Source organism: Acomys russatus, chromosome X (genome assembly GCF_903995435.1).
Source record: "Acomys russatus chromosome X, mAcoRus1.1, whole genome shotgun sequence".
Taxonomy (NCBI): Eukaryota; Metazoa; Chordata; class Mammalia; order Rodentia; family Muridae; genus Acomys; species Acomys russatus.
The window spans coordinates 72,834,487-72,846,522 of record NC_067169.1 but is presented as its reverse complement, the minus strand read 5'-3'; the positions used below and the strand labels follow the sequence as shown (position 1 = coordinate 72,846,522).

Sequence of the window (12,036 nt, the reverse complement as noted above, 5' to 3'; positions counted from 1 at the left end):
ATTGTGTGTACTGTGGTAGTTTAAAGCCCTGAAAACGTCTAACAGATGGTGTAATGTGGAGTAATTTTTATCCAATATGGCTGCTTTGGCAAGGGATCACATGCAAAGACCTTCTAGGTCAGTGTGATCCAGCTGGAATGACAAACCTTTAATCCCTCTGGCTGGAATACAGACACACTCTTAGTACACACCTTTAATCCCAAACAATGAAGGTAAATTTAGTTTGTAGAAGGAAGCATATTTAAAAGTGATATCTAATTTTGGGGCAGACAAAGTGACAAATCAGAGAAAGATTTGATAGAATGTGTCACAGATAGGATACGCCCAACTCTGAGAACAGACAGGAAAGAGAAGTTCCTTTCAAAGCAGTGTTGTAGAGCTGAGTTCATTGAGGCAGTTGGGAGTCAGGCCAGTGTGTGCAGCGCAGTGGAGATGAGTTCTTTGGGAGTTCATGTAGTTCAGTAAAGGTCCGCAGAGGCAATTTATGTGAGAGACTAAGAAGGAGCCAGAAGATTAGAAGAAACTGCCAGTTAGTTGCAGGCAAAGTAGGGCAATTCATTGAGTAGCTGAGAGAGGCCAGGTTGAATCAGTCAAATTGAAGAGGAGTTTGAGCTAAAACAGCTGAGTTGAACCAGCCAGCCAGAGTTCAGAAAGAGCTAGAAAGGGTAAGCTTTTAAAGAAGTAAACTTCCGAGAGAATAATTACATCAGCAAATAAAAGTTACTTTTTCAGTATAATAAGCATTGAGTTAATATTGTGAAAGAGTAAGGGTAAGCATGAGATGCTGTTGGACATAGCCTGACTTGGCTATGTAGTGAAGATTCAACCTGCATATTCAGTAGCCATCATGCCACTGGGGTTAGCCACAGTTCTGTAGCAATTTATAGAGGTCATAGATATGGGAGTGTTGTTCAGTAATTTTTTTAACTCGAAGTTTTTCTGATAGATTATAGTTAACTAGGTAAAGTACTGTCATATTTGCATTACAGTTGAGGAATCTAAAGGATCGGTACTTAAAACAAAACAATTTATTGGAAAGTGATAGAAATATGCTAGAGTTTTATATTACACATGGGAACATGGTATTCATTGTAAAAGAGAATCCAGGGCCCAGGAAGATGGCTCAATGGTTAAATGAATTTTCTGTTCTTCCACAGGACCTGAGTATGGTTCTAATCTCATGTTAGCCAGATTTTTCATCTCTTGGTTCAATGACAAAAAAAAAAAAAAAAAACAACTTACAAAAACAGAGCATACATGTAATAATTTTGTATTTTACTTATGTTATTCTAGAAGAGTGAAGTCCTCATTAAGCACACATTGAGATTTATAGAACAAGATTAATCTAAGCAATAGTTTCACTTGTATAAGTTATTAATTTATAGTTTTTAATATGATAAATCATCCATTGTTTCTGTCATATATTTTTTCTCTTGATATGAAACACAAAGTAAAAGCTCTATACAGTTTAATACAGTTTCCAATCCCCTTGTGGACAAATAGTCACACTTTAGTGACGAATACTGCTCATCTGTAACATACAGATACTGAAGGCTCTGGGTTTTCATTTTAAAATGATTAATTACCTGCATAAAGAGAGAAATAAAATAGGGGGTCCAGGCCAAGTTCATGAAGGTTTGAAATTAGTTTTTCTTTTTCTTTTTTAATTTCAAAAATGAGCAACAAAGGCTCAGTTTGCAAGCTGTTATATGGCTATAAGTCACCTGTAAAAGCAAATTTTCTACAGAGCAAGAGAATCACAGATTAAATCTAAAAAGAAAAATATGAGGCAAGAGTCAAGAGGAAAAAGGTGTGTTTCCAGCCAAAGGAAAATATGACATATTAAGCCTCTTCTTGTGGCCAGTTATGTAACCAAAGGCCAGATGAGGATTGCTTGCTTCCACTGGCTCACAAACTTTTTCATTCAACATTCCTATTTCCAAGTGTAACATCACTAAAGGACAGAACATCATTATTTAATGAGACAAGACAATGAGTGCAAAAACGATTTTTTTATAAAAAAGTCAAGTATCAGCTTTAAGTAATTTACACGTTCAGCATGATAATGTCTAAGTTGGGTAGCAATGAAACACAGGAGAGAAGAAAAAGGCTATAGGTTCAACCTTGAATGAAGGTGACTTCATACAATTCTTGAAGGAATTTGCTCATTATCTGATAAAGAAATAGCAGTATTTATTCCCTCTAGAGATATAAACTAGTGAATCAATCTGCAGTTCAAGATACTTATTTAAACCCAGAGGAGGAGGCTATGGCTCTCTCTTCTGAAAATCTAGAATAGAAAAAAAAGTCATCTCTGAATGTAGTTTATCTTCAGACACCAGCGCTAACATTAAACAATCAAAACTAAATGTAGTTTCTCACATTTTACTTTCATATGCGTGTGTGTATGTGTAATTTATCAGTATGCTGTAAGTAAAATAAGGTTATACAGCAAGAAATATTTACTGTTTCCTATACATATATTACAGTTGATTTAAATACATCAGCTACAGATCAATTTGTTTCTCTATCCATCCATATTTCTATCCTTTTATGTCTCAGCTACTAGTTATTCAAAATACATGTATACCCTCAAAAATGCCTGTGAATATGCCCAAAGAAGAAAGAAAATTATGAGCTCTCTCAAAAAGTCATTTTCTCATGCTAATTCCATCCTATAAGCACCTAGTTATGAAAGAAGATTGTTTGTTTTGTTTTTTCAGATATAATCAAACATCCTAAGACTTACCTTGCATGTCTTGTGGGCTTCCAAATAAAATCTGTCTTTGAGAAACAGCAATCTTTTGATCTAATTGTTCAGTTGCTTACTCTACCAGATTCAATGCATTGTGAAATGAAATTTATGCTGCTAATATAAAAAAGAAGCATGCACACAAATTCATCTAATTCTATAGACTAGTGTGTCTAGAACTAACCATAGAGCAAATAGGTGAATAGACAGCTACACATATAAACAAATGTTTAAATAAATAAAGGATATCGTCATCTTTTCCACAAACTTATCACGGTGACTTTCTGCTTTGGGGAAATTCTTGAGGTCACGCTCCAGAGAAAGAATATTTTGTTCCATTGTTGTAAGGTTGCTCTTGAGTATCTGAGCTGAAACTAAAGAACAATTGCACAGTTTAGAATCTTTTGTGAAGTATTCTAAAAAACAATTTAAAACAATATCTGTTAAAAGAATTTTCTTAAATTATAGTATTCATTCCATGAGGTCAGTTCACAATACTCTGAGTTGCTGCTCATAAAAATTCTCCTCACTATAAAGTAAATGAAAATGTGTAATATAAAATACCAAATCATCATATTTAATATGGGAACTTCACCATTTTACTCAGCCATTAGTTCAGATAAACCATTCCTATTTAAATTTATTGGTGGAACAACTAATATTTCATTCTTTGAAATCTAAATTGAAGATTAAAAAGAAACTAAGGTTCAAAGAAGCCTTATCTTTTAATGCATGTCCTTGGTTATATAAATGATTTAAGTTTTTATAAACCGACACTTGTGGTAAAAATTTCCAGTTTTAAGAATTGATAATCAATAGAGACATGAAATAGTTACTGATACAAAAGATGAGTTTAGTCCTAACCCTAGTGAATACACATGCACATCCACAGAGTTTCAGCACATCCTCAAACACTTTCATTAGTTGTTTTAATTACCTCTAACATTCTCTGCACTTTTTCTTTTCTCTCATTTACAACTAAATTGATCCTAATACATGTACACATTTTGGATTTCTCATGGTGCCTTCATTTCAGAGGCATATTTAAAAAAAGAAAGAAAAAACTTGTAACTATTTTTATACTATATGATTGTATGATTGAATTATATACAAAGACAATTCTATCAATATTCATAGAATTTGATTAAATTCTAGCTGGGGAGATAAGGAAAAGGATACAAATTGACACATAGCCTATGAGGCTTGTTTTAAAATCCAATGGTCTTAAACACAGTGTTCATTAATGACAATAATACACAACTAAAAAAATACAATTTTTATTCTAGTAAATTTTGTTTCTTTTAGAGACATATCAGCATCACAATGAAAAATTTAAGAAACTGACTAAATCATACCTCTGGCAAATTTCATCCAGATTATTCTGGTCCAAATTCATGACCCTGACAATCTTTCCTTTATAATTCAACAAGGAGAAATCACCTTAATAAACATGGAAGTTCAAGAGACTGAAAATCAAACACTAACACTGAAGATTATTCTTTTCTATTAATCTGTCACTATAAATGGTTCTGTGCAACACAGTTACATTTATTTAGATCTGACAAGTTTGGAAAGTATTCTTTATGGAAGAAGCTAAAGAACTGCTCTGCCTTGCCAAAACTTTCCTAATAGCACAGCAATCACTGCTCACAAAGAATGAGTTTTCTGTTAAGGAAATCATTCTGATTTTAAAAGTGAAGTTTTGTCATTAATGTTCTTTCTCTGTAGTCTTCCTAACTATCCAAAAGGTTTCTCCTTTCCCATCCTGAGTACCAGAAAAAGCAAAAATGTGAAATTTACTGTTTGGTGAGTCAGTTGGGTACAAGAACTTGAGGGGAGGGGGCTTAAGACATAGTAGTGTGATGTATGGCACTGAAAGTTTCCGTCCTTGGAAGCAGAGAAAAAAAACATACTGATCTGTGAAGAAGAAGAGAGGAAGAAAAATAGGCCTCTACTCTGAATCTACTATACTGAGAACCATATTTTTTCTTTCTTCTTTTTTTCACATAATCTTCACAATTTTCCATTCTTCACCAAATCAACTACAAGTCACTGCTGAGGTTTAGGTTCTTAGTCTTCTTCTTTTTTAACTTGTTATTTATTTATTTATAAGCAGCTGGGTCTCCACAAAACAATCATAGGTTTCTCAGTGTTTATATATTTTAATAAAGGTTTTAGTTAATGGCTTATGTTGTTTCTATCTTCTCTCTGAGAAAGTCATTTCATCATGCATAAAAGTAAGTGACATAGTTGGAGACAGCAAAAACTTTAAAAAGAAGTAAAATGCTCACAGTGACAGGAGATTGGTGAATTTGAAAGTTCCCATGCCATACAAAACCTGAATAAATTCAGAATGTTAACCTATGACTTTTTAAAATTTTATTAATTTATTTATATTACATCTCAATGATTATCCCATCCCTTATATCCTCCCATTCCTCCCTCCCTCCCATTTTCCCCTTACTCCCCTCCCCAATGACTGTGACTGAGGGGGACTTCCTCCCCCTGTACATGCTCATAGGGTAAGTAGTCTTTTCTTGGTAGCCTGCTATCCTTCCTCTGAGTGCCACCAGGTCTCCCCATTCAGGGGACGTGATCATATATGAGGCAACAGAGTTCCTGTGAAAGTCAGACCCCACTCTCCACTCAACTGTGGAGAATGTCCTGTCCATTGGCTAGTTCTGGGTATGGGTTCGAAGTTTACTGCATGTATTGTCCTTGGCTGGTGCCATAGTTTGAGCAGGACCCCTGTGCCCAAATTTGCCTATCATAATTTTCTTCTTGAAGATTTCTAGGATCCTCTGGATCCTTCCACTTTGCCATTCTCCCATGCTCTCTCATCTAGAGCCTAAGTGTCCATCAGTAGAAGAATGGATAAAGAAACTGTGGTACATACACACTATGGAATACTACTCAGCTATTAAAAACAAGGAATTCCTGAAATTTGTGGACAAATGGATTGAACTAGAAATGATCATAATGAGTGAGTTAACCCAGAAGCAGAAAGACTCAAATGGTTTATACTCACTTATATCTGCATAATAACCTATGACTTTTTAAAACTTAATTGTAAGTAAATCAGTATTTCCAGAGCGGTCTTTCCCAGTTCTACATAAATGCTTCCATCTGTTCTTTAAATTCCCTAAGATTTCACTATCCTCTTCTACATCATCCCTTAATTTATCTTATAACTTTATAAAATCTTGAACTATGGTTGAGGTTCAGAACTAACACTGTTTGCATGCTGAGTCCTTTAACTTCAGGAGATTGAAAGGCCTCAGGAACAACCATTCTTTGATCTCCTGTGCTGCCTTCTCCAGAATGACAGTTACTGAATCTAACTTTCCTCTTTCCATTGTAGCTGGCTTATAGAAAGCAAGCCTTACCCCCTCCACAACCCATGTCATCTAGAAAGGTCTCTCTCTTTTGAAGACTTTCATGTGGGAAGAATGATACTTCATATGTGTAAGGAATGATTGCTCAGACAAGCAAACTATCAGATTCTTGGAAGGTCTTGATGTGTTGCCCTCTGGATTTTATTAGCAATGAAATTTCCAAATGAACTTCAAGGCTCTTCATCTTTGAAAGTTCCCATGTCTTACAAATGTAGTAATGACATTAGCTTTCCCTTTGTTAACCTATCTTCTGTATATAGATGTTGATCATTACCCTTATAATGGATGAGCTGAAGGCTCACCTCATTGTGCCCCATATAGAATGACAATAGTAAGACAAATTCTTAGGTCTTTGCTTTTCCTTTAGTACATATACCTGTACTTCTTTACAATATTCAATAAATGATTATTAAATCATTAAGTCTATTTTAAGAACTATTGCTTCATATTTATACTTATGCCAGTCTCTATAACTAAGATTGTAGCACAGATGAGATAAAATAATGAATGGTAGTTATTATATTAATTATTATGTGATATAAAAAGAAGTACATAATTGAAATCTTCCTAGAAACACACATAAGATTGAGGGCAACAGGACTATTTAGACAATGGGAAAGTAAATAAGTGGGGAAAGAAGAAAGATAATGAAAATCTTTATTAGTTCCCGTGTACTATATTTTTAATAAATTACTAATATTGTAACTAAACAAATGCATAAAATGATGGAGACAGAATAACATAAGAATCTACTTTATAAGCACATGCAGGCATTTGTAGCATTAAATAACATATTTTTCTTTACATTGGTGAAAATCACCTTGACCTTTACTTAGAAGTGATATTAAAGGGAAATCAGAAAAAAAAATGTCATTTATATAGTCAAGGTCCCTGCAAAACAGAGCTTATGATAGAGTTTACTTGTTAGAATTTTATTGAGTTTAAAGGTGAGTGTGGATAATTCCACAGAAATAAGCATGAAGAATAAAAGAGAGCAAATAAAGGAGGGTTAAGTTACTGAGCTGGCCATAGCTTTACAACAACTACAGCTCATTGCTTAATGTCTCAGAATGTGTCCATTACTCATGACTTCATGAGCATGAGACATATACCATCAATTGGTGGATGCCTGCTTAAAAGACCACAGGATTTGTTTAGCCATTACTATTTTTGTTTATTTTTATTTTAATTAATTTATTCAGATTACAACTCAACTGTTCATCCATCACTTGTATCCACCCATTCCTCCCTCCTTCCTACCCCACCCTATTCCCCTCTCCTAGGTCCATGATCGAGGGGGATCTCCTTCCCCACCTTATGGTCATAGGCTATCAAGTCTCATCTTGGTAGCCTGCCTTTTCTTTCTTTGAGTGCCACCAGGCTCCCCACAAGGGGAGGTCGTCAAGTATGAGACACCAGAGTTCATGTCATAGTCACTGTTCTCCACATAACTGTGGAGAATGTCCTGTCCATTCGCTAGATCAGAGTAGAGGTTCAGTGTTTACTATTGTGTATTGTCCTTGGTTAGTGCAATAATTTGAGCAGACATCCCTGGGCCTGGATCCACCCGTTGTTTTTTGGCTTTCTAGAATTTTGTAAAGGATATTAAATAAATCAAGGAGTGTTAAAAATGATCCTGGAGGCTAGGCATGGTGGTGCACACATTTAATCCCAGCACTCGGGAGACAGAGGCAGGCGAATCACTGTGAGTTCGAGGCCAGCCTGGTCTACAAAGCGAGTTCAGGACAGCCAAGGTTACACAGAGAAACCTTCTCTCAAACAAAACAAAACAAAACAAAAACAACCCTCCCCCCAAAATGATCCTGGATTTGTCTGTTAAATTATGTGCTAGAAACACACTGCTATAATCTTAAGAATTAAGAGCTGGATTAAATGAAATGGCTCAATGGGTAAAATGTTTGCTTCATAGGCCTGTCCCCCTGAGTTCAATTCCTGGAAGCCACATAAAAAACCAGATGAGGAAGAAGGAATCCCTGATTATAATCCCAGCAATCCCCAAGGTCAACCAGGAAAAGTAACCCAGAAATTTACAAGCAAGATAAACACAAAGAAAGCTTCACAACAACAGAAAAGAATGAGACTGCCTCCAAAAAAGTGTAAATAGGAAACCTATTCCCCAAAGTCATCCTCTGATTTCCAGATGTGCATCATGGCAAGCAGGTACAACACATGCACATGCGCATGTGCGTGCACATACACAAACACACACACGGTGAAAACAAAATGGATAAAATATTACAAAAAAGCATAATTAACAGTCAAGATCTATTATAATTTATGCAGCTTCTACATGATGCTCCAAAAATATTTAAGCACTACAGTGGGTTATGAATGCTTGTCTTTGGAATGGCCTCAGGCTGAGGGTGTATTTTTCTGCCTGCCATTATATTAGTCCACTAATATAAATTAGGGAGTCTTTTATGACAGTGCAAATATTTTCTAGTCAAGTAAATTCCCACTACAGACATTTTTAATGACTGATTAGCCAATCTGGTGGCACTTCATTTTTTTCTCATTTCTTTTTTCACATTTGTTTTTGAATTACTGAATCTGAATTATAACACTAAAAATTAAATTATAGCTATCATGTTCCTTCTTATAGCTTTCTTCCATGTACTCCATAAATAACATTTTAAGCATAGTATACTCTTGAGTTATATGTAGGAGAAACTTTCTTTTCAAATTTTATTCACCTACTTCGTTCAGTAGAAAAATATATGCATGTGTTTTCTTGGCTTCAAACAAATATATGATAGTAGCCTGAACTTTAGTCAAAGTATTTTAATTTCTGACTTTAAGACATGCAAAGTATAAGATAAATATTATAAGTGAGAAGTTGGATGGAAAGACTCTTTAATTACACAATATAAACAGAACTAATAGGCATTTAAAGAGATAAAATAACAGTACTTTGGTGATATTTTCTAGACAGTATTTAGAATGTACAATTTTATATAAATATGGAATCTTTTCCCAAGAATTTTTTATCCCTCTGTATTAAGATTTTCTATTAATTTTATACACTGACAAAATAACAGAGCTCTTCTTATATTTGAGCTCAAAGAAAGGCCAACTAAAAATTTCCTCTTGTAAGACTATGAGTGAACAAACTCAAATGTGACTACAAGCCTTCTCTAATTTTCTGTAACTGAATACATTCAGTTGAATTACTATCAGCTGAGCCACACACCATTAAAATAAGTCATCCAGAAAGCATGGGTGAAAAAGGAAAGAGACATTAAAAACACCCTGAACAATGGGTATTGTTGTATTCTTTCTCAAATGCATTTATAAGCTAATAGTTTCATTTTATGTGAATGCTACACATGGAAATGAAGTGAATATGTTTATATAATAACAATGGCAAGATTACACCACATGGGCTTATTTAGAGTTTAAGGAAAGTGAATGGGAAATAGGAGCCAGATATGAAAATCCTAACCTCTACCAGCACAAAATGAAGCATAGAAGTGGCACATACTTTGGAGAAATTCTTTTGTTTAAAAATTTAAAAGAATATGTAACTTAGCTACCATTCTTTAGCATTCTTTGTTTTTCTATTATGGGATGGGGCAGAGTATTGCTTTATAGCCAACACTGGCTTAAAACTCACCATTCATCTTTCACAGGCTGGGATTATATATGTATGGCACTATGACAGTTTAAGTAGTACTCTTTATAAAGATAATTTTAAAAAATGTGTTCTCTCTACATGTTCAGATATCCCCATCATATGTCTCCTTGAGTGCAAGGTAGTTTTCTAATCTGAATTCATCACGTGGTTTGATCTGAAACCGATGGTGAAATAACTATAGTAACAACACAACACACACACACACACACACACACACACACACACACACACACACCTCAAAAACAAACAAACAAAAAAAACCCCACTGCATTGTTCAATTCTCAAAAATTCAGTAAGCATATTTCATTATCTGGTTTCATATACTTTGAGATTCTGGGGCGGAAAACCTCAGTCTGAACACATTATTTTCAAATAAAGAAATTAAACTTTGAATTGAAAGTAAAAAAAAAAAATTACCAATATCCAGTGGAGGGTATGACTAGAGCTTAGCTAGATTGCGGAGGAAGGAGAAAAAGGGAGAAATTTTCTAAATAACAATTTTGGAGGGGTAAATTCTCTATCCTGACTACAAATCAACAGCAGTAGACAGCTGTACATGAAGATCCACACTCTTATCACCTGCTGTCTCCCCTGCAACCATTATTCTGCCTACAGCAAATACTATGTGTGAATTTTCAAATCAAAGGCGAAAACAAACCAAAATCTAGTGTTTTTGTTGATAGTCTTAGCTGAAGGCCAGGATTGGGAAGTAAAGAGCAAGTAGAAGCTCCTCTAAAGCAATTCTGGATGGAGTCTCTTCGGAAACCTTTGCTCTCATTATTAAAAAAACGAAATTCACAAGGAAACAGATGTTTATTAAATACCAGCACTCAGAAAATGGGAAGCAAGAAAATCACGTTATACAGCTTATGCTATGTATTTAAACCTTGTTTCAGAGAAATTAAAAGAAAAATGAAAAAAGAGGAACAAACATACACAGTCATCATTTTCTTTTAAAAGAAAAAAAGTTCTGATCACCTAGATGTCAACTTTTAATGGGCCAAGTAGATCTTTTATTAAGTGGCTATTGGGCTATTTTGAACTATCCTCCTGTGGAGAGTTGATTTAAATGGTGAAAATGCTGTTCTTTATTTTTAACTATTTGTTTTCTATTTTTGAGACAGTGTCTCTATATTATTTAGCCTTGGCTTTCCTGTAACATTCCATGTAGACTAGAGATCTCCCTGCCTCTGTTTCTTGAATTATGGGAATAAGCCTGTGTGTCATCATAACAATTTGTTATTCTTGTTTTTTTTTAAACTTACTTTGCCTTATTAAGAAAAATTTTGTAACTATTTAATATTAATACAAAGTTGTTTTTTTTTATTAATTTATTCTTGTTACATCTCAATGTTTATCCCATCCCTTGTATCCTCCCATTCCTCCCCCCCCCCATTTTCCCATTATTCCCCTTCCCTATGACTGTTCCTGAGGGGGATTACGTCCCCCTATATATTCTCATAGGGTATCAAGTCTCTTCTTGGCTACTTGCTGTCCTTCCTCTGAGTGCCACCAGGTCTCCCCCTCCAGGGGACATGGTCAAATGTGAGGCACCAGAGTACATGAGAAAGTCGTATCACACTCTCCCCTCAACTGTGGAGAATATTCTGACCATTGGCTAGATCTGGGAAGGGGTTTAAAGTTTACCTCCTGTATTGTCCTTGGCTGGTGCCTTAGTTTGAGCGGGACCCCTGGGCCCAAATCTGCCTATCATATTGTTCTACTTGTAGATTTCTAGGACCCTCTGGATCCTTTTATTTTGCTGTTCTCCCATGCGTCTCTCATTTAGAGTCCCAATAGGATGCCTTCCCCTCTGTCCCAGTTTCCTGGTAAGTGAAGGCTTTCGTGGGACATGCCCCTTGGGCTAGTATGCAGATATAAGTGAGTATATACCATCTGATTCTTTCTGCTTCTGGGTTAACTCACTCATTATGATCATTTCTAGCTCAATCCATTTATCCACAAATTTCGGGAATTCCTTGTTTTTAATAGCTGAGTAGTATTCCATAGTAAAATTCATTTTCTTTACAGCTGTATAATACATCAGTGATATGCCTATAACCAATTATAAAACTGTTAGCAATAAAGGATAGTTTTGTATTTATGTGTCTTAGAACTTGCAGAAATAAAATATGACACCATCCCTGAGCACAGAAATTCACCTCAAAGCTTAAGAGTTACCAGAGTAATGGATATTGAGAAGATCAAATAACAGATTCTAAAATAGAGGATGA

General features: G+C 35.0%; 1 protein-coding gene across 3 annotated transcripts in view; it reads right to left on the bottom strand.

Moving 5' to 3' along the window:
* Diaph2 (diaphanous related formin 2) overlaps positions 1–12,036 on the bottom strand; it is a 730,565-nt gene that overhangs the window by 300,020 nt on the left and 418,509 nt on the right. For all 3 annotated transcript variants that reach the window (XM_051142209.1, XM_051142210.1, XM_051142211.1), the window contains one exon: positions 3,002–3,126. In XM_051142209.1, coding sequence (XP_050998166.1) covers positions 3,002–3,126 — 125 coding nt within the window. The remainder of the gene's footprint in view (positions 1–3,001; positions 3,127–12,036) is intronic.